At 43.9% G+C, this 23,632-nt stretch overlaps 4 protein-coding genes across 4 annotated transcripts; 1 reads left to right on the top strand and 3 right to left on the bottom strand.

Moving 5' to 3' along the window:
- Nucleotides 1-1,244: 1,244 nt before the first annotated feature.
- Nucleotides 1,245-2,345, bottom strand: ACHE_51068S (uncharacterized protein; the record flags this gene model as incomplete). Its single annotated transcript, XM_043280855.1, has 1 exon — nt 1,245-2,345. One exon carries the CDS (start codon nt 2,343-2,345, stop codon nt 1,245-1,247), a length of 1,101 nt encoding a protein of 366 aa, XP_043138392.1.
- An 11,551-nt stretch (nt 2,346-13,896) lies between these two features.
- Nucleotides 13,897-15,886, bottom strand: ACHE_51067S (uncharacterized protein; the record flags this gene model as incomplete). Its single annotated transcript, XM_043280854.1, has 5 exons — nt 13,897-14,006; nt 14,064-14,500; nt 14,550-14,857; nt 14,959-15,710; nt 15,772-15,886. 5 exons carry the CDS (start codon nt 15,884-15,886, stop codon nt 13,897-13,899), a joined length of 1,722 nt encoding a protein of 573 aa, XP_043138391.1.
- A 1,480-nt stretch (nt 15,887-17,366) lies between these two features.
- Nucleotides 17,367-20,670, top strand: ACHE_51066A (uncharacterized protein; the record flags this gene model as incomplete). The annotated part of the gene is made up of 14 exons (XM_043280851.1): nt 17,367-17,462; nt 17,521-17,697; nt 17,757-17,998; nt 18,057-18,153; nt 18,212-18,410; nt 18,465-18,686; nt 18,744-18,940; nt 19,011-19,191; nt 19,250-19,426; nt 19,496-19,711; nt 19,778-19,976; nt 20,035-20,156; nt 20,235-20,397; nt 20,475-20,670. 14 exons carry the CDS (start codon nt 17,367-17,369, stop codon nt 20,668-20,670), a joined length of 2,484 nt encoding a protein of 827 aa, XP_043138390.1.
- A 1,872-nt stretch (nt 20,671-22,542) lies between these two features.
- Nucleotides 22,543-23,514, bottom strand: ACHE_51065S (uncharacterized protein; the record flags this gene model as incomplete). Its single annotated transcript, XM_043280850.1, has 1 exon — nt 22,543-23,514. The coding sequence occupies one exon, from the start codon at nt 23,512-23,514 to the stop codon at nt 22,543-22,545; it is 972 nt and encodes a 323-aa protein (XP_043138389.1).
- Nucleotides 23,515-23,632: the final 118 nt, after the last annotated feature.

Below are 23,632 nucleotides of genomic sequence, written 5' to 3'. Positions count from 1 at the left end.
ATTCATCTAGGAAATCTCGTAGGACCCAATTGACATAGCGTTGGAAGGTGCTCGGTGCATTGGCTAGTCCAAATGGTGTTACAAGCCATTCAAACAGCCCAAATCGAGTTCGGAATGCAGTCAACCATTCATCGCCGGCAGCGACACGAATCTTGTGAAAAGCAGCAATAACATCCAACTTGGTGAACCATTTTGCTTTCCCAATTCTTTCCAATGTTTCATTAATTAGTGGTAGGGGGTAGCGGTCCTTCTTTGTAATGGCGTTCAGTGCTCGGTAGTCAACACAAAATCGCAAGCCTCCACCAGGTTTCTTGACAAGCAATACGGGTGCTGCAGCAGGCGAATTGCTAACACGTATGAAGTTCTTTTCCAACAACTCTGTCAATGTCTTCCGTAGCACGAGCAGTTCATCCCTTGACATATTATAAAGGGGGCCCCATGGAGGTTCAGGGGTCGTTCCATCAGCATTCTTATTGAGTTCAATCTTATGGTCGATGTTTGGTCCTCGATGTGGTGGTTGCTTGTCAGCTTCCTTCCGGTCAAATACTGATAGGAATTTATGGTAATGAGGTGGTAGTTTGGTGCGGGGGTCTGTCGGCAATTTGGGTCGTAATGCTTTCTCAATATCCTTTAAACTTGCGGCGAAAATCTGTACACTGCTGTCCTTTTTCTTTTGTCGGTTCCATAGTGCAAAAGCGTTCGCCCCAATGGGCTGGATATCCATTCGTGGTTGATCTTCCATGCTGCTAACAACAATGCCATTGGTGAAGCGCAATTTCGGGCCATTCGGGTCGATAAACACTTGTTGGTCGTCTATCCATGCGAGGCCTAAAATCATGTCGAGTCCCCTACCCAGTTTAGGAACGACATACAGCCATGCAGTGTTTTGGTGGTTTCCCCCACGTTCAATGAGATTTTCGCTACTTCCTTTATACAATCATCTGTTGGGCCCTTGTAGTCATCGATAGCTCGTGGTTTGATGGTCACACGCTCCAGTTGATGTTTTCGGGTAAAATTCTCAGAAACCATACCATATGTAGTACAACCGGTGTCCACTAAAGTTCTGCTGACCTGTTCTCCATTGACTAATGCAGATACTCTGAATTCAGGTCTGTCAAACTTGACTCTTTTTCGGAAGTCGTTCCACTCCTTCTGAAGGTCTATCTGAGCTGTTGGGGCCGGTCGCCACGTAGGTAGATCCATCAACTGTTTGTGACGCTCCTGCGAGAGACTTTTCGCAGGAGCTATTCTTTTCCCAACTGTGTTTCTCTGGGGCTCCTCTCATCTTCATCATTCTCCAACTTTGGAGCAACCTGGGTCTTTGAAACGTGTGTGCGTTGGGGTGCATTGTACGGGCATTTGCTTATGAAATGGCCTGATGCCCCACAGCGAATACAGAGGTTCTGCTCCTTCCTTGCATTTATTTCCTCACTGGGGACCCATTTGGCAGTCTGTCGCGGACGGTGGCGGGAGATAGTGGGTGTCCAGTCCATTTGGTCGCCTTGTGGGGTGGTCACTGGTGGTGCCGGGTTGGTGTTGAAGCTTGATGGGTTGGGATTATTGGCCCGACGGTTAGCATTGTTATGCTGTAGGGTCCGTGATCGGCTGGCATTCTTCTCCATGCGGTCCGCAATGAGCTGGAGTTGAACAACATATTCTGAAAAGTTTTCCTTCTTTTCAACGGTGACCAATCGGTCGTTCATTTCATGATTCAATGCATTGTCAAGGTAAGACCGCTTGACCTCATTATCCCAATCGTAACCTCCAGCTTCCATGAGCAGTCGGTTGAATTCATTGAGTAAGGTGGCGAAAGGCTTGTTGGCTTGCTTTAGGTTCCCTAGGGCACGGACGGCTCGTTCACGGAGGTTACGGTCCTTAAAATTGAAGTCAAGGTGATTCAGAAAGTCTTTTAAGGTCTGTTCTGTGACAGTATCCATATCTCCAGCGTAGTGGTCCATCCAGGGGAGGACCTGGGCTGCAGCAGAGCCGGTTAGTCGACTGAAAGCATACCAGATGCGATCATAAGCACTGCCGATTGCATCCTTGTCGATGTTTAGTTTCGCACGCAATTTACTGATGAACTGTGGGTAGAGGCTTCGGTCAGAGTTGTCGTATGGTTCAGTGTCTCCAATCTTAGGCCTAGGACGCCTAAGGGAGTCAGTTGTTGAAGGTGTTGGTTCGCTTCGGGGTGGTGAGGTCCGCTGAGCTGGTCGAACATTCTGTAGCTCCCGTTCCATTTCGGCCATTCGAGTCCTCATGGACTCAACCATCGCTGCAAGATCATCTTCCATGTTGGGACTGTTCATAGTGTCGCTTTCAACGTCGTCAGGCGTGTAAGTTACCATTAGATAACAGTTGCTCGATCTCAATTTCCAATGGCTTCAATCCGTTGTGTTTTTTCGTTGTGTTCAACCGTGATGCATCCAATGTATCTAATGTCCGTCGCCAATGTATTCGATGTCCGATATGTCCAATGTATTCGATGTGTCCAATGTATTCGATGTCGCCAATGTATTCGATGTCGCCAATGTATTCGATGTGTCCAATGTATTCGATGTGTCCAATGTATTCGATGTGTCCAGTGTATCCGATGTTTCCAATGTGTTCGATGTTTCCTGTGTATCCGATGTTTCCAATGTGTTCGATGTTTCCTGTGTATCCGATGTTTCCAATGTGTTCGATGTTTCCTGTGTATCCGATGTTTCCAATGTGTTCGATGTACGATGTACGATCCGTTGTCCGTTCAATCCAATAGGTAATCCGTTGTTCGATAAATTAAGTAAATAGATGAGAAAGGAACGAGTTCTAATGTAATGGGCCGAAGCCTTGCTATCTAATATATAGATATGTACAAAAGAACTCGTTGGGGAAAGGAAAGAAAGAAAGAAAGACACGCTGGCGGTGGATTTATATACTCGTGATCAGGTGATCTACGATCACCTGACTTCGGCACGCTCTTGTGAATAGCCTCAATCGAGAACCATTTATGGTTCGAGGTGCCTTTCGGGCCTAGCCCGTTACACAGACAGAGGATTCCAAGACTATCCAAAATATATGCCTGACTCGAGACAGGGCAGGTGAGACCTTTCAACAATGGGCTGACACATGCCCCCCACTCTCCATGTTCCTCTTCACTGATGGCAGCCGCTTAAGCAACAATGCTGTGGCTGGTGCTGGATGGTATGGACATTGGGGTGCTTGGAAGCAGGAGTCCACCTGCGGCCATCTCTGCCTCCCCAGGCATGAAGTTTTTGATGCAGAGGCCACTGCGGCATATGAAGGGCTAAAGGCCGCCTGTGATAGTGCCCAAGCCCCCTACACACAGAATCTGTATGTCCTCCTTGATAACCAGGAAGTGGCACAGCAGCTACAGGGCTCCCCCAGAGGCTCCAGTCAACGAACCATCTTGGCCTTCCAAAAGGTTGCAAATGCCTGGCCCACCCGGTCCCCACGATGTCAGGCCATTCAGCCTGGACAAGTCTATGTCCACTGGATCCCTGGTCATGCTGGCATCACAGGGAATGAACTGGCTGATGAACAAGCAAAAAAAAGGTGCCAGACTGATCCCACAGACCAACGCCCCTCCAGCAAGGTATGCCTGGGCTCACCGGACTCTGAAGGAGATTTTCTGGCGACGATTTCAATCATACTGGATTGAGAATGCGCCACAACAATATCAGGATCTCTCCATCAGCCTGGATAAACGACCCCATGAACTATCCCTTCCCAGAACCACCCTCAGTCGTCTCCTTGCCGCCCGGTCGGGCCATGGGGACTTCGCACAGTATCATGAGCGCTTCAGACATGAAGACGCCAAGTTGGAGTGCTCCTGTGGACGCCCGAAGACCCCCCACCACTTCTACTACTGTCGAAAAGGCCACAAGGCCTTCCCACAGCCATGGGGTAACCGGCAGGTGGATGAGATTCTGCGCTCCAAGTCAGGAACAAGGGATCTCCATGGATGGTTGCAGAGGTCTCACTTTTACAGCACGATATGTCCGGCACACTGACCTCAAACCCACCAACCCCCAAAAAAAAAAAAAAAAAATCTCCTCTTCCTCTCCCTTTTCACCTCCTTCTCCCCCTCCTCCCCCTGAATGGATATATAGTGCTGGTTATTCAGCCCAAGAGTTTTTCAGCAAGTTCCTGCGAGGGAGTCTTCGCCAGTGTATGATAGAATCAGCTTAGCTACCAGATAGGCGGTTTTGCTCCGCCCGTCGTATGTTCCGTTCCGGGACCCCCGCGGCACGTGATCTTAGTTGACATGTGACCGAATTTCCGACGTAAAATAGCAACTACTACTACTACTACTCTTTCTTTCTTTCCTTTCCCCAACGAGTTCTTTTGTACATATCTATATATTAGATAGCAAGGCTTCGGCCCATTACAAGGTGAGATCATTGACGATCAGGACCCACTGCTTGGTGATGAAGTGCTATTGGAAGAACATAACTTTGAGAAAGAGATGCAGAAGTTAAGGGAGAAGGAAGCAGAACTGAGATGTAAATACAATCGATTCTAGATGGCTGTGAGACAATTTGATTCTTTACCCTTTAGATAGAGTGGAAATTTAGTTACTGTTGTCAACCTTGTAGCAGCTCATTGCTGTTACTGGTAATAGCAAGATGCTGCCAAAAGCAACTGGTGAGCACTATAAACATCCATTAATGAACAACAATCTGTACTACCCACTCATAGAACCTCGGAGCAACCCAGTAAGAGTATCATGAGGTGAATATATTAGATTAAGCATATGTTATCTGAGAAGATATCCCCCAAGAAACAAAAGTTGAGAAGGAGAAAAAAAAATATCTGTCAACTGATGGCATCCAGTAACTACCAAAATTCAATGCTGATGCTGATAGAAAAGGTCATCAGCATCTTGTGCTTCAGCTGCAGCCTCCTCAGGACTAGGGTCAATGTGCTCCTCCACTGGGCCATCATGTTGGGAGCAGGTAGCCGGCCGATGGCCAGTGAGAGGCCGCTTTGGTAGCGCGCTGGTTACTGCTGGGAGGCCGCTGGTTGTTGGTGGGAGGCCGCTGGTTGTTGGTGGGCTGGCGCTGGGCGGTGTGACGGCTCAGCTCAGTGCCTTTATGGACATTCATTGTCAACATGGCAAACAATGCCATGAAAGCAATCGAGACAAACAGCTTCTTAGCGAGGCCACACACAACCATATATAAGGCTTCTTTGTGTAAATAGACTCTTCTTCCTTTTCTTTTCTTCTTCAGATTCGATATTCTCGTCGATGGCTACAATAGTTTAGATAGGAATATCATTTCGTTATTATCTACTATTCCGAGCCCGTGACAGGCGGGGGTGGTACAGCTGGCAGGAGGTTCAGACACAAAGCCATCAGACTCATCATTGTCAGAATCAGTGGGAGGCCAGGCTGAGGCAGAAGACACAGAAGCAGAATGGGAAACCTGGTTGCCATTGTTATTAGATGAAGAGGAAGACGCAGGACCAGATGTGGCAACAGGGGCGCTAAAAGGGACCATGGGACCAGACACAGCCAGGGCGGCAGAAGCAGAGAACTCACTCTTGTCAGTGGGGGGGCTAGAAACACTCAGTTTATCACAAGTAGACCTGGACATGGGTACCCATTTGGGTACAGGTCTCGTACCCATACCCAAGTTCCATTTACCCTTGGGTAAACTTACCCTTGGGTATTTATACCCAAGGATATTGCTTGGGTAAATTTACCCATACCCAAGGGTACGTTTATACCCAAGTCTGCACAATTTTCCCGCATAAAAATCCTTAGTCACTAGCGTGTATTTTTCTCTGTTCCTATCCCGTCACAGCGTCAACGATTATCATACAATCTAATAATCTATCTCTTCCTTACCTACCATCTATAATATAATAAGAAGAGAGCCATTATATGAAACCCTACAGCGTAAATTAGGTGGATATTGATTTCAAAGCATTTCCAATCAGTGGAAGTCAGTTGATTTAGAAAGTGGTCTTTTCATTGCGTATTCAGATGGAATATATATTTTCTACACTATGGATAGCACCACCATACTTCTGCTTAAAGCTCATTATAAACTTGATTTATCTTGAAAAAAATGAGAAAATTCTGTCAGTGTCAAGGATCATAGTAGTAGTTATATAATTTGTGGATAACCTGCTGAATACAAAATTTACATGTTATATCTTATACAAAACTAGTATATACAGCGCCCGAACAGGTTGAATATTGTTTTTAAATACTCAGGAATTGGGCCCGCTCCCCCGGGGGGCCCAGGATATTAGGAAACTCAGGTAGTTGGGTATACCCTTGGGTATACCCAACTACCCGGCTCTATTAAGCCAATAATATATTTCCACGAGCGAGCCCACTGATATCTAATTGGATATCTAGTATGCAGCTCCATAGGAAAAAGCAACTATTTTGCCCAAGTACACCTCAGCAACACTTCCGCAGAGAAGGCCTTTGATATATTCTACTGTAGTAAAGCCTTCTACCTGGTAATCTATCCTATGCCCTTTTAACCTGGTGTTTTTATCTAATGTCTCAGCAATCAGATCCCTTTCTTTCCTCCCAACTTGGGAGTGAGGATAACCCTCTATTCACACCAACAACACCCTCCGAAAGCCAGACTTGCAGTAATCTAGAGCTTCACCTACCTCCTCCAGTCCCATCATCACTACGACGCTCAACCGATCGCAAGAGAGCATGGGTTATCTTTGATGAGATGGATAAGAAAGCATTTCTTGATTGGTGGTTTAAAACACAGTTTGGGTCAACTGAGGATATACAACGACAGATTAAATGGGATGGAAAGAAGCTAAACACAGAGCTTTGGTCTGATTTTAGCCATGTGGCCCATTACCAGACAGGTGAGCCCAAGGTTATGTGTAATTCCTGTGGGAATACCCTGAATCATCCAAACTATCGATCAACGGGCACGAGCACCATCAAAAAGCACCAAGCTTCATGCAAAAAGGCACAGCTTCATGGGAAGCGGCCAAATATTCAGCAGCTACTACAGAATGCAGTATTTCTTCTATCTATCCTATATTAAAGATATATAGTTACTGATCCATCCTACTTTATAGGCCCGTCGCCCATCTTCTGAACCCTTTTCTCATGATCGATGGCTCCAGCAGCTAGTGACTACAATTACCACCCTACGGCTCCCATTTGCAATTGTTGAACACCCTGCCTTCCATGACCTAATCCAGCTAGCCCAATCAGCACCCTCTGTTCCAGAACCTGTTTCTCGCAAAACAATACAGCGTCGACTTCAGATGATCTCTCACAATCGGCAGAAAAGCATGCTTCAAAGCTTACCTCCACAGGCTAAGCTATCAATTAGCTTGGACTGCTGGACATCCCCATTTTGTCAGGCATTTATGGCAATTACAGGCTATTTTATTGATTCAAACTGGGAGTATCGGGAGGTATTACTTGGTTTTGAACCACTGTCTGGCCAACATACTGGTCTCAACTTAGGTGGTGTCCTTTGGGATATACTCCAAAAGTATGATATTGAAGACCGCATTCTTGCTATTACAACAGACAATGCATCTAATAACAGCACATTGGTTGAGAGCCTATATGATATACATGGCTCATTCATCATTCAAACTCCCTGCCTTGCACATGTGATGCAGCTTGCCCTAAAGCAGCTACTTGGTCAGATGAAGGCAGATCCAAAGAATGAGGCTATTGAGACAGTTTGGTCTGATGATCTTGATGAATCTGCTCAAAAGACTGCTAAAAAGAGTGGTGATATTGCCACTACCTTGCAAAAGGTAGGTTTTCTGTAGCCTTTCACTAATATCTGCTAACCTGATCACTCTTTAATAGGTCCGAACTCTTGCTGTTTTTATTAATGCAAGCCCACAGCGCCGAGAGATATTTAAAGATCTCCAACCTGACCAGCCTGCTCAACCCAGTCAGCCCCGGCCCCCTCGTTTAGTCCCAATCCAAGATGTTCGAACGCGTTGGAATTCAACATATCTTATGCTGCGCCGTGCTAAACGACTACAAATATATTTTGATCGCTTCTGCACACAGAATTCCTATAATCATCTGAAGTTATCTTCAGATGAATGGCGACAGGTGGATTACTTGATCACAATTCTCCAACCATTCTTCCAATTTACTGAGGCCATCTCAGTGTCCAAGGATGTGACTATTTATATAGTCTTTAGTGTTTACAACAAGCTTTTTGGCCATATTGAATCTTCAATCCGAAAGCTACAGCGAAAGAAAATTGGATGGAAGCAAAAGATGCTTGCAGCACTGAATTCATCTATGGATAAACTGCGTGAATACTACGCCCTAACATGCAACAAGGAGCTTGGTGAGCTTTATGCAATTGGGACTATTCTTTCACCTCAGAATAAGCTCCAATATTTCCAAACAAAGGATTGGAAGGATCAGAAAATCGACTATGCAGCCCTCTATCGTGAGAGTCTTAATGATTGGATCAAACCCTACCGGCTCTCTGAGACTCAACAACCTCCATTGCAAATTCAGAAATCAACCCATTCCAATATGCTTTCCTTACTACTTTCTGAAAACCAAACAGAGATGCCAGCACCTACCGTCCAAGGTGAAATTGATCGGTACTGTGATAGTGGTAGGTCTTGAATCGAATCCTATTTATCTGATCTTGATCTAATTTTCTTTAGCAACACTACCTAATGGAACCTGCCCTCGGCAGTTCTGGAAGCATCATGAGGCTGAGTACCCAACTCTAGCAGCTCTTGCCCGAGATATCTTTTCAGTCCCAGCAAGTGGTGCAGGTGTTGAACGATTATTCAATTCTACTCGTGATATTTGCCACTACCGGCGAGGATCTTTAAAAGCAACAACAATCAAAGATCTGATATTATTCATGTGTGCTACAAAGTTTGATATTGAAGAGAAGGAGCTGGCATTTATACGAGATTATGCAAAAACAGATGGGATTGCTGCACTACAGGAGGAAGCTAAAGTTCAACAGTCTAGTATTGATTCTGCTGATCTTATTAGTGATGATGAGGAAGATGAGATAGATGATGAGAGTCAGCCCACAGTGCTGCTTGGAGAGGATAGCACTGCTTCAAAGAGACAGAGTAGTGTTCTATCTGAAGATTGTGCAAGTGAAGATGAATCACTTCTCCCGCAGGTGCTTGCAAGGCCTCGTAGGTCTCAAAAGAGACCAAAGAGATTCGACGACTTTGAATTGATATAGTACTGCTTTATTTATGACATTTTTCCAGTAATGAATATGAACTTTCTTCAGAAATCAGTCTATCGAAGGAAATATTTATCATGAACTTATGAATATGAATTCACCTGAGCATTGGTAATATTCAGGACTACTGGTTATTAGATTACTAGTTTAATTACTTAAAAAACCACTACCATTGCATAAATTATGCAAGTCACGGGATTACTATAATTAGTAAAAAGTTGGGTATTTGGGTAAATTCTTGGGTATACCCAGATGGGTCTTGGGTACAGACCTTATACCCATACCCAACACTTGGGTAAGAGATTCATACCCAAGAACCACTTGGGTCTACCCAAGGGTATACCCAAATGGGTATACCCAAGGACAATGTCCAGGCCTAATCACAAGTGAAAACCAGAGCCAACCAGGGTATTTCCACTCACAGATCAACAACTTTCTCCAAGCGGTGGTGTGGGTGGCCAGAGGAGCCCTGCTGTCACAACCTGGCTTCTCTCGTATCGTACCTAGGGTTCTAGTTAGTTATATTTCGAGACTGGACACTTACCCTAAGTGTCTTCCAAGTAATTGTATGCTCAATGCCCCTCCGGGTCCGGTTCGGTATGTCGTATGCGTTGATGGGTATATCGCCCCCTCCAGGCTCCGTAAGATAGTCAACAAGTAGAAACAATAAAGGTAACGAATAGAGAAACAAGGCCAACCGAGTACGTATACTGGGTTGTTGGTTAAGTGCGGACGAGTCAGAAACTAGAAGGTAACCAATGCTGTAAGACTTGAATTGATCGCGAAGAACTAAGCTAAATACATGAATGAGCGTCCTTATATATGTTTCCTCCTTCATAGCCATCATGTCCCTCTGTTATGCTGGGTATGATTGTCATCATATCCGATCATACCTGTTGCTATGTTCGGATCTGATGAAGGATCACGTGACATATCCGCTGGTTCGGCCAATTCGATCCCTGTTCCTTCCTGCATTTCCTTCATCCAATAGTTTCTGCCTCGACTCTCCATATCATCACGTGAGATTAATACGTTGAGGTCTGTAACACCTGCGCCATTTGAAGTGATGGGTAGTGCCTGGTTTTCTATCAAAGTCAGTCACATCCTGTTACAGACCTCGACGTATTAGTCTCACGTGATTATGCGGGGAGGCAAGGCAGAAATCATTGGTTAACAAGCCATGATAACATGCGGGAATAACAGGGGTTGAGCTACTATTTGGGGCTCACATCACGTGACCCAGTGGTATACAGATGATCGACGAGACGATATAAGAATGGTATATCATATACCATTCTTCTACCAGTCAATATACCAACCCTACTACCACTCACAGGATGGAAGGATATATAAGGACGCTCATTCATGTACTTAGCTTAGTTCTTCGCGATCAATCTAGTTAATCAAGCATTGGTTACCTTCTAGTTTCTGACTCGTCCGCACTTAACCAACAACCCAGTATACGTACTCGGTTGGCCTTGTTTCTCTACTCGTTACCTTTACCGTTCCTACTTGTTGATTATCTTACGGAGCCTGGAGGGGGCGATATACCCATCAACGACTATTGAACTACGGAGCCTGGAGGGGGCGACATACCCATCAACGCATACGACATACCGAATCGGACCCGAAGGGGCATTGAGCATACGACTACTTGGGAACACTTAAGGTAAGTGTTCAGTCTCGAAATACAACTAACTAGAACCCTAGGTACGACACGAGAGAAGCCAGGTTGTGACACTGGCCAGCTGGCCACATCCGCAACTACCCACCATTTGTATTTTGCTATTTTATCCACAACCACGATTATGGCCGATAATTCAAAAGAAGAGCGCATCAAACTAGCTCTAGAAGCTTATAAAAAAGGCCTTTTTTCATCAAGAAATGCAGCAGCCAAGGCATATGATGTACCTCTCTCTACCTTCAAGACCCGAGTCAATGGAACCACATGCCGCAAGGAATCTATTGCCAATGGCCGAAAATTGACGCCTACTGAAGAAAAGACACTTTCATCATGGATCATTGATATGGGCCAGCGTGGCCTACCACTACAAATCTCTACTGTACGCTATTTGGCACAGTTGTTACTGTCCGCACGGCTATCCTCTCAGACTGCCTATGTTGGTGAGCATTGGGTGACTCGGTATATTCAACGCCATAAGGAACTCTCTTCCAAATATAGCCGAAAATACGACTATTAGCGTGCCAAATGTGAAGATCCAGAGCTTGTTATGGGGTGGTATAAGTGCTTCTACAATGCTATTGAAAAATATGGCATTCTCGAGCAAGATATCTACAATATGGATGAAACTGGATTTCAGATGGGCATGACATCCACGGCCAAAGTTATATGTGGCTCAGAGACTCGGGCAAGTAATGCCAAAGCCATACAGCCTGGGAATCGCGAATGGGTAACTGCCATTATTGCCGTAAATGCAGCTGGATGGGCCTTGCCTCCCCAGATTATCCTGGCTGCAGAAAATCATCAATCTCAATGGTATCATGCTGTTCCAAAGGACTATACGATCAGTGTCAGCAGGAATGGCTGGACGAACGATGGATTAGGCCTGGAGTGGCTTCAAAATGTCTTTGAGCCACATACAGCCTCCCGTACATTAGGGAGATATCGCATGTTGATTTTGGATGGCCATAGCAGCCATGCCACTGCAGAATTCGACAGATTTTGTACAGAAAGGAATATTATTCCTTTATATATGCCTCCGCATTCATCTCATCTTCTTCAGCCATTGGATGTTGGCTGCTTTTCGCCATTGAAACGCTTATATGGCGAAAGAATCACCAAAAAGATGCAGAAGGGAATCAACGTTGTGGATAAAACAGAATTCCTCTATATATACCCTACCGTCCATTACCAAGCTCTATCATCATCAAACATTCGAAGCAGCTTTGCAGCAACTGGCCTGGTCCCATTTTCACCTGAGCGAGTCCTTTCAAAGCTTCATATACCATATAAAACACCGACGCCGCCTTCATCATCACATAGCAATCAATCCTTTGGTGCAGGAAAGACTCCAGCGGATATAAACCAGCTTGAGGCCCAAAAGAAGCGAATAAATCACCTCCAAAGTCATCAGGTGTCCCCATCAACTATGCAGGAGGCAATGGGAAAGGTCATGAGAGGGGCGGAGATGACCATGCAAAATGCCATCCTACTACGGCACGAAGTCCACCAGCTTCGCGTGGAAAACCGGCATCAAAAACAGAGAAGAGCAGCTCCTAGGGCCTTTATACAAGCTGGAGGGAGCCTGACAGGTGCTAAAGGACTACAAAAAGCGCAAGAACAGGAGGCTATAGTAAAGGAAGCATACCACCCAGTTTCCAGGCGGCGTAAGCCACCAACCTGTAGCACATGTGGTAAAATAGGCCACAATCGGCTAAAATGTCCTGAGAAATAGTCTATTGTTTTTATGGATAATATATATCAATTTTCTGGGGAGAAAGGCTTCAAAATCAGTGTATACTATATAGTACGATTCGGCGGTAGGCGGCGGCCAGCTGGCCAGCTCGGTGGTCCGGCCAGCTCGGTGGTCGGTTACGTTACAGAAGCATGGTAGCCAACTGGTAACTACTGGTAAAAACTAGATATGGCCACCTGGCGAGCTCTACCTGGCGACCTGGCGAGCCCTAGACTCTTGCCAGGCTGGATACTGCCTTAAAATCAGTGGAATACAGATACATACAAGCACGGATAAGTGGTTGGCGGGCGGCGCCATGAGTACTATAATCACTTTTGGTTCACCGTTCAATTACTACCACCGCTTCTCTTCATCACTTGCTATATACTATATTCAGATATCAACTGGACACCAGATACCATTATACCGCCAGGCAACACGTCCAAGAGGACCCCACATCAAAACCCGCCTACCCCGAGCCATTGATCCCAAACTACCACTTCATCGAACAGACAAATCCACTGTTCCCAGGTTCATCTCGGAATAATCCAACCACATATTTATTTATTTAGTCGTGCCAGATACAGTCAACCTGTATTACTTACAGACACCAACTCTTTATTGCCCTGGAAGGCTGGAATATGTGGCTTCAGTGGCAGGAGCCCTTCGCTTTATGCACATAACATCGTCTTGCTTCTCGGTCTCCCGTTGATAAGCTACGGTAAATCCCGCGACTCGGCAAGTTTGCGGCGCTCCTGGATTAATTAAATCTATAGTTATTAGAGTTAGCTTGACCGATAGGCCACCAACCAATCAACCATCCATTACACACCATGAAGTAAAGATGAATAGTATCAGAACTGCCTCTAGAGAGACACAAGGCAGAAGATGAAAAAGAGAAAGGTGATGGCCAAGCGAAACTATAGGCTATAGCACTTTGTCAATAGTAAATTTCTTTTAGAACTTTCATGTTCACTTCCCGATATGAGTTTGTAACTAAGTCTTATTGATCATCTCACCTGTGATGTTGCACTGGTTGTCATGGCCTTGATCTAGTAGATAAAAAAGAGAGAGTATTCTCAATCTAAACAAGGTAGCCATAAGGCGAGAATATCAACACTGAAGAAGAGAGAGAGAAGAAGCCACGGGATAAGACAAAAGAAACCAAGCGAATTCATTTAATTGCTTGATGGTTGAGAAGTTGGATACAGCTAACAAAGATATCACAATAAAAGATATGCATGTAAGCATTGTAATAGCCATATTATCCCTGCTGATCCTCAAATATGTAGATGCACAGACATAATAAGAGCTTTCTGATGGTTATACAGCCGCAATTCAGAATAATCATCGATGAATACAGCATGCCATAGCCTAGGCTCAGAAAACTCTATCAAGTTATTAGTGGAATAAATCATAGATACTGAATTGAACACTGAGAACACACCTTTGGTTGGTAAAGAAGTCGCACAGTCGATTATGATCCAATCCTTGACCATATTCTCTTTTAGCCAGGGATGATATTTTCCACCCTCCTTGAATCGAGAGATATATTCATCAATTTTATTGTGATCTCTCAATAATTCAATCGCCCATTTTTTTTCAGGGATATAGAAATCCACTCGACCATCCTTGGTTCTTGACCATTCACTGGATATTGGTACGCCTAGGCCAGCTACATGGACAAATCCCCTGTGGAATTCATCCTGATATTGGGATTCCACAGGTCTGGGTTGTGATGCAGTTGATATCTTTTTGCCCTCAGCTGAATGCCTCAGAATTGTGATGGAGAATTCGCGGAGAACCTCTTTGCATAATTTTGGTAGTGAGTCAAATCTGGCAGGCATGGGTATTGACATTTTGCCAATCCAATATTCGATGTATCTAAGATGGTCAGATCAGATCGACAATAGGGGTATGTGAGGAGAATCACTTCTCATGTAAGCGCGATGGCAGAACTGCAATATCACCACCATCCAGAGCTACCCTGTGAATCCAACCTTTCTGATAACAGAACTTGATGCTTGCATTATTGATATCAAATGGAATACTTCCTTCTTCTGTGATTTTGCACAATGTGTTGCAGATTCCATTTGTAGCTCTTGATATATCTGGAAAGGAGCGATTAACTGGCTGCGTGCTTAGTTTTTGAAAGACTGTGCCGGTGTCCTCCAGGAACCAAATGACATGATCTTCTGTCAAGGTCTTAATATGTCTATGCTTGATTTTATGGCGATAGGTCTGAAACTGTTAGCTTCTTGGTTCAGATAAAGCTTCTCAACATGCCCACTATGGGGATGTCCAAAGAATACCAAAATTATTTGATCATATTTGGTACATACCTGGAAAAGTGTGCTGAGGATGGATTCGACCGCTCCTGGATGACCATTTGATAATGCAAATATGTAGTCCTGGGCACCTTCATCAAAAGTGAACGTTTCTTGATATTCAACTGGAATTGACCGTGAAACAACATCCCTGAACTCTTCTTTGTCATAAAATAAACCAATAGGTGGTGAGTATTGCTGGCTTTGTGGCGTCAATGAGATGCATTGTTGGTTAGAAAGTCTGACTGGAGTGAAAAATGTTTGATCTGGGCCTGTTTCTGGACTGCCATAAGAGCAGAAAAGACATAGTCGAAAATTATAACCAAAAAGAGATGACTGTCTCCCTTTGAGGATTGTGTTCCAGAGCACATCATCACTGTAGGTCATCTGTGCCTCATCCACGAGAATAACAGTGTTCGATGTCAGAACCCAAGAGAGGTCATGTTTGGATTCTGATGAAGTTGTGGTGAAACTAGTGGTTGGTGCACCTTCTAGTTCTTCATTCCATTTCTCAACAAGCTTGACAAGACTGTCCCAAGGATTCTTAAAATCGAGACCTTCCCATTTTTTGATCAAGGAAACCCTTCTTCCCCCTTTGCGATAGTGTTGCCTCAGAAGTTCAGAGAGATATGTTTTCCCACTGGCTGGAGTTCCACGCACATGGACTATGTTCACATCATCCAAAATGGCCGCGAGTTCTGACACTGTACGCTCTCGAGGACATACATGTGGATCCTCTGTGATAAGCCGTTTCAGAGATAAATCCACTATCATATATACATGTTAATTATAAGTATGAAAAGATCGTTAAGAATGAGATATTCTCACCACCTTGTGATTCAGAGCGCTTCCGTTTCCGTGTAGTCACACCTCCGCTCACAACAACAACAATATCCACATCTAGATCCTTGCTTTCGGGGAAGAGTGGGTTGGTCGTGATCATTCGGCGTGGATGTAGGAATTCACCATCATCAATCCTAAATTCCTCTTCATGATTGAGTTGTACCACAGGGTTGTAGAGAGTGAAACCACCGTAGTCAGCTGTATTTTTCTTGACATGTGCTGGTGCATGGTCCCAAATCTTCTTCTTGAGTGTCTCAATATCGTCCTGGTCTGGAAAACACACAACAGAGAATGGCTCTGTTACAGACCTTGCCGTATCAGCCTCACGTGATGATACAGGGTTAGGATGGAATCATTGGATAACAGTTGATGGTGGATATGCAGGAAGGAACAAGGATCAATTTGATATTTGGCAGACCTATCACGTGATCACCAGCGTATCCGGGATACGCCAAGAACTTATCATGGCTATGAAGAGAACATATCAACGACACGCTCGGAGCGTATCGAGGATCAGACCCGAGCATATCATGGATACGACCAGGAAGGATATATAAGGACACTCATTCATGTACTTAGCTTAGTTCTTCGCGATCAATTTTCAAGTCTTACAGCATTGGTTACCTTCTAGTTTCTGACTCGTCCGCACTTAACCAACAACCCAGTATACGTACTCGGTTGGCCTTGTTTCTCTATTCGTTACCTTTATTGTTTCTACTTGTTGACTATCTTACGGAGCCTGGAGGGGGCGATATACCCATCAACGCATACGACATACCGAACCGGACCCGGAGGGGCATTGAGCATACAATTACTTGGAAGACACTTAGGGTAAGTGTCCAGTCTCGAAATATAACTAACTAGAACCCTAGGTACGATACGAGAGAAGCCAGGTTGTGACAGGCTCTCTCAGATTGCTAGGGACAGCACACCATAATTTGCGAGTGCGTGGTCGAGACATTGTCAAAGATTGAATTGGGTTGAGCACCCAGCTGGTGATGGCGGCAGCCATTGAAAGATAAGAACTAGAAGTGCACCTGCCTGATGAGAACAAGAGTTGCACCTGCCTAATAAGGGCGAGAAATGCACCTGCCTGACAGACAATACTGTAAGAAGAGGCTTGCTGATGCCTTGTTACACATACAGGCAAGCGAGACGTGTTAGTTTTCTATTCAGGACTATTTCAAGTCAATCGGGTAAGGATTTGGCAGGGAATAGGATGTAGTGAGATGAGAGATGATCATCATGATCATTAGAGATGGATGCTAAAGAAGACCTGCCGCCAAGGAATGTGAGCATGTGATATTAGTGTGTTGATTGGTTGATTGATTGATTATGTCATACACCGTCCCAGCGGCGGGACAGTGTCGAACGAGAGGGTAGGTGGCATCGACTCGTAAAGCGGGTCCCGCCACGCGCAAGTCACCTGACCATGTGGAATTTGTTTATACCGCTAGTAAGTAAAATATTTAAATACCTGTAAATCCTTTGAATTTCACTCCTTAATTTCTTCTTCTTCCTCCCGAATTCTCGATTTCTAGTTCTTTAAGTACTTAGCAACTACTCAGCCACTACTTGCAATGGAGAACACATTCATTTCTGAAGATCCTGGTTTTATCTTACAAGATGATCTATTTAGATCAATTGAAACCGACTTGAGTCAACCCCAGCAGGAGGTATATTATCTGTACTAGTTCCTAACTACTTTGACATTAATTGCTAACTAGATAGAAGGAAGAAAATATTCTTATTCAGCTAAGTGATGCCTCAACGAAGCCATTGAAGGTCCTTAAATTAGAATATACAAGTGATCTTCCGGAATATCCATCTACTGATCCTAATGGATATGGGTATGTTATAAATGTGCCGCCGAATCAGCAGAGGGAAACTGTAGAGGACATGGTTAACAGTGTAAATATTTCACAAGTACCTTACAAGCACTTGGTAAGCAGATACTAAGCACTTTATAGATTCAGTACTGTGTTCGACAAAATTATCGCAACCGGCCTTCCAGCCATTCTTCATTCCTAGGAACATCATATACTAGCTCCTCTTATAGATGTTCTGGTATAAAGATCTGTGAATATGCCGGTATACAACTGAAAAATATGCATCACACTCATGTTACAGATGATTTATGGACAATTTTGCAAGATATTCGACAGCGCATTCATGAGATGGAAAGAGATACAACCAAAGATGCTGCATATAGGTAAGAAGTACTTATCAAGCATTCCGTTATCAAGTATTAACTACTTATGATTCAATAGATTTTATCGATCAGCAAAAAATCTCTTTAAAAATCAACTATCTTGTTATCACTTTCAGAATTCTTGCCAGCCTAAGTTAACCCAAAGCTCCATTCCGGTAATTAATTATCCTAAGTGCTTATGGACTGCTTATTATAGTTGCTAATCAATTATAGAATCCTCTAGGTGGTTTCGATTTCTATGTTAGATGCATCAATGCACCATCAGACCCTGCAGGTCATTATACCTATAGAGTTCCAAAGAATGGCTCAGTGCACCTTCAGTTTCTTGAGGGATTGTTGAATAATGAAATTATTATGGATATGGAAGAGTGCGGTGCTGTTGAATCGATCAAGTCAAAGTCACTGTATTGTGGTAAGTGCTTATAAAATACTTAAAAACTGCTTGCTAAGTACTTATTGTCTCCAGCATATGATCATCCTCAGGGACCTGGAAAATTAGTACATGCTAAATGTAATGTGACTTTCCATTGGTTAATTCCCACTGATTTAAGTCAAAATCCATATTTTGTCTTTATGTCTCATGGTGTTCATACACATGTTCCTCCACCTCCACGAAAGGCACCTGCAAAAATTATGAATGGAATTCTGCAATTGATAAATCAGGCTCGGAGCCCAAGCTTGACACTGGGTAAGTGCTTCCTAAGTGCCTGATAAGTACTTAATGAGTGTTGATAAATGGCTTTAGGTACATTTCTTAAAAGTCCAGCATTACAATCATTCTGTGCTGAGCATAATTGCCATACAATTCAGCAAATTCATGAGAGTTTCTCAAATATGGACCCAATTCAAGCTGTCATTCGAAAACAAAGACTTCTCCATTATCCAGCTGGTCAGAATGTCAATGGTGTAATGTTCGAATTAGGAAAGAACAAAGATCTTCAGGTAAGTACTTCATAACTGCTTGTTCAGTACTCTATAACTACATAATAACTTATCAATTTTTAACATTTAGGAGTACATACATGAAGTTTATCAACAAAATGATCAGATCATGATAATATGCATTCTGAAAGAGCAAGCTGAATTACTTCATACATTATCTTCTATAGAGATTGATATGTCATTCAAACGAGTACAATCAAAAGAGATGAAGGAGGTGGTATTTGCCACATATTTAGCAGATCAGAAAAAGAGTAAGTAAGAGTACTTTTCAACCACTTACTAACCACTTACTAACTGCTGGCTAATTAGTTATGACTCTTTGTCGTGTCTTTACAACTGAAGACACTACAGAGGGCTATTATATCTTATTCAAGAAGATCTATCATATTGTGTATAAGTTGACAGGCAAGAGGATTACCTTTCGTGCCCTACATGGTACTGGTCTTCATGCTCTGGTAATGGATATGGACAATAAGCAAATTGAAGGTATCTAATAGGCACTCCCTGGCCATTTCACAATCAGTTATCAAGCAGCGGCTAACTAATTGGCAATAGGATTGGCTCAGTTTCTAATGGAGATTGATCCAGACCACCATTCACGTATATGGCTTCTAAAGAATGTTCTTCTTCTATGTCGAGTTCATTTCCTACGAGGGATTCGTGAAACTCTTCAAACTCATTCTCTTAATCCATACATCGGGACACGCATGGCTGCGCTTTTAGAATGTGAGTCTGAAGAGGACTATCATAAATGGTGTGATCTGTTAATCAGTAAGTACTTTCTTACTAACTAATTCAAATGCAAATTTTGAATAGTTAATAACTAACTATTTATAGAACATGAACATCCTGCAATTCAGAACTGGGCTCGTCATAAAAAGAGTGCGGTAATTGCAGCAGGTCTCAATAAGTATTGTTCTCTTATACCACATCATATCTTTGATATGGTGCGAAAGAGTACTAATGCTGTTGAACAAACTCATAATAAATCCAATCGTCGTGGAAAGCAATTGACATTGCTTCAAGCAATTCTTGAGTATGTACCTAATAACCACTTGTAAAGCACTTACTAACCACTCATTAAATACATCTAGATCATTGAAGCTAGATATACAGGACGTGCAGCAGAATCGAAGCTATAATTCATATGGTCTTCGACACCGCTATGCAACTCAAACTTTGGAGGCTAGCTTTCTAAGACATATGGCACGATCTGGTATGTATTTATTGTTATAGCTTGAAACCCCAATTGCAAGTGCTTGAGAAGCACATATAAACTGATTAACTCTTATAGAATCAGCTCGACAAACAGAATCTAACTCACCTGAGTTGAATATACAAGATCAAGATCAAGATCATATTTTCTTTCCCTCATCTAGTAGCGGAAGACCATTGCAACGAACTCCAAGTCGAAGGGGGAGCATGAGCCGGCGAGGGAGCTCTCGAGCTAGATCAAGGTAAGATCTATCTTAAATAGTCCTTAACTATTTGACAGCTACTTATAAAGTACTTACTAACTGCTTTATCTTTCTAGCTCATCCCAAGTTAGTCTCCAACGAGTTGCTACAGCTAATTCACATGAGCAATATCAAAATACAGAGCTACAGAACCTGGAGGAGGAATTGAAGATAAACAATCTAAAGGCCGAATTACTTGCAAAGCAGATTGAAATCAAGAAAAGAGAACGTGAGCTACGTGAGTTAGAGTTAGAAAATGGAGGACAGCATTAATCATTAATACATATATTTATGTACTTAATAACTGTTTTTTTAAGTAGTTGTAACTGAGCTTCCAGATAATCACTATATACGGGAACCGGAGAGATATATATACTATAAGTACGCTTTCCCTACACATACACATACACATACGTAAGCCGTCAAACTGCTGAATAGCATTAATAATTGTTTTGCAAATATTTATTAACTAATTTAAATTATAATCAATGCTTAAGCAGTAATCTCAAGTCTGTTTTAAAGCACTCATATTAGCCAGCATCGTAGTTGGCAATAGGTATGGTAAAAGCTCTGAAATTTAAATAACGGTAAGAATATTACACAATGAAGTTACGTGTGGCGCTTGCGTGCACGAGCCATATTCCACACGCCTGACTGGCCTTGGCACGCTAGTGCGTGGCGTTAGCTTTTAGCGTGTCGAACCCAACTACTTTCTGGTGTCGAACGAGAGGGTACTGAATAGCATTAATAATTGTTTTGCAAATATTTATTAACTAATTTAAATTATAATCAATGCTTAAGCAGTAATCTCAAGTCTGTTTTAAAGCACTCATATTAGCCAGCATCGTAGTTGGCAATAGGTATGGTAAAAGCTCTGAAATTTAAATAACGGTAAGAATATTACACAATGAAGTTACGTGTGGCGCTTGCGTGCACGAGCCATATTCCACACGCCTGACTGGCCTTGGCACGCTAGTGCGTGGCGTTAGCTTTTAGCGTGTCGAACCCAACTACTTTCTGATGATACCTATTTTATAGAGTACATCTATGGTGTATGTTTAGTTGAGGGGCCGGCTCCATTCAGAGTCCTGAAATCCGGGGCTGCCCGGGCCCTCTATAGCTGCTATTTACCCAAGGACCCAAGTGCTTTGCCTGATCTATTTCCTCACTGTGTTCGGCTCCAAATTGCCCAAGGATCCCGGACTGTATACATCGGTAGATATACATATTAGCTAGTTAGAAGGTGGGTATGCGTCCACAACTAGGTGTGTATTCTCTCATACGGTGGTCTGGCTGGGCCATGATAGTCAACTCCCGTTTTCTCCCTTTGAGCACCCCCAGTGCGAAGACTTCCATTTTCGGATATTGCATCGCATCCCTGGTGTCAACATCGCACCCCTGGTGCTAGAAGCTACGGAGATCGAACGTCTATCACCCACACCAGCCCCACTTCTTGGTTCCAGAAAAATATTGGAGGTTAGGGCTCTTTTAACTATTGACCGTGCGGATCTATGTGGCTTAAGTACGGTTGAGCGGACGGGAAGCCCTGTCTTCCACACCCTATGGTCGTATGTACCAGTTTTTATTGCAACGCAATTCTTAGCTGGTAGCTGTTGGTCGCGCGACCAGAAGTAAGCCTGGGTGAGTGCGCTATAGAGAGGGTGAGCAATCATCCAACATCGCGCAGCACCGCGCAATCTCAATCCTTTGGAATCCTTCTAATCAAATGGCATGCTACAGCCACTGATTATTGGCTGTTCTCTCCCAACTCAAGACATGGAATTCAAGCTCAAATTTAGAACTAAAAACACTTTATATAAAATTCAATCTGAATAAATCGATTGCAATTGATTCCAATGTTGATCTTGTATATAGACACTGATGTTCTCAGAAAGGGAAACTAGAACGACAACTGCTAGACGGTGGCTCATGCAAGAGAATTGTCTCTTGGCATTGCATATTATCAGCCAGGTTACTTGTTAACTAGAGCAGGGGCAGTCAATAGAGGTTGTTCAGAATTGAACGAGGCACGGGCCCGGTTGTTGTCGGCACAAATGAGAAAGGAAGGGTCGACACATGTTGTAAGAACCTATACATTTATACAACATGGCGAGTGACCAGCGAACATATTATATAATATGTGCTTTATTGGAGTAGTGTCAGCACTCCCGGCCTATAAGGTAGGTCATTGTAGTCGCTGCTGGCGCTCGGATCTCGTCCCTGGTAAAGAAATTGCAGATTGCATGGATCGATCGTCATTGTTTGATCAGGGTTGCTGCGCACCAAATCGCCGTGGCTGATATCATTTGTCCAAGTGGCACCGCTGTTGGCCTTTCCGGCGAAGGGCTGGCTCTCGCTTGTCGCCTGCGCTTCCCACGAACCGTCTAGACTATCGGCCGTGAATGAGCGGAAATACCGTCCGTTTAACCCAATCGCCTCGACAATCATGAGATATTTGGTTTGGTCCTGGACAGTATACACCTGGACTGCTTCAAACAGATTGTTGGATGTATCACTCAGGACCACCTCTGATTCTGTGCCGAAGTCGCCCGGGAAGTCGTCAATGGACATGGTGGCCCGATAAATCTTGCCATTATCTCCCGCAAAGAATAAATACATGTTTGTATCGTCGCCGATAACTGTCTGGTCGATACAGCCGGTACTGGAGTCAGAGATGCTCCCAGAGAAGAGGGGCTGCTCCGATGACCACCCATTGGCGTCGGTGGGATCACTTGAGGTCCGATAGGAGAACGCGGTCGAACCCCACTGGTAGGTTAGAACCCAGATGTCCTTCGGCTTGAAGTAGAACAGTGTGGGAGCAACAGCTCCATGGTTCATTGGGTTTTGAGTCACCGAGGCCATTTCAGACCAGTCTGAAAAGACACCGAAGGCCATCGAGCCGTAATTCCCAGCTGTATCGGCAGTGGATGCATACACGAGATGCTGGTCGTTATAGACCACATTGGTAAAGTCTTTGAGCGCCGACCATCCCGACTGGGGACTCGCTAGTGCGCTAGTTGATGTCCAAGTGTAGGTCAACGGAAGATCACAGTTCGCTGCCGCACCACGCACTGATGCGAGCAAAACTAGGCCAGCCTGAATCTTTGGAAATCTCATTGCAGAGCTTGCTCTTCGCGCGGGTAGGAGAAAAGGAAAGGACTGAAAAACCGGATATGCGAAGCATGAAATCAAAGCGGAGATCAATCTCGTTTATATACTTTATGTAGGACTTTTG

The sequence above is a fragment of the Aspergillus chevalieri genome, chromosome 5 (assembly GCF_016861735.1).
Source record: "Aspergillus chevalieri M1 DNA, chromosome 5, nearly complete sequence".
Lineage (NCBI taxonomy): Eukaryota > Fungi > Ascomycota > Eurotiomycetes > Eurotiales > Aspergillaceae > Aspergillus > Aspergillus chevalieri.
The sequence above is the reverse complement of the archived record's forward strand: the minus strand, read 5'-3'. Positions and strand labels throughout refer to the sequence as shown.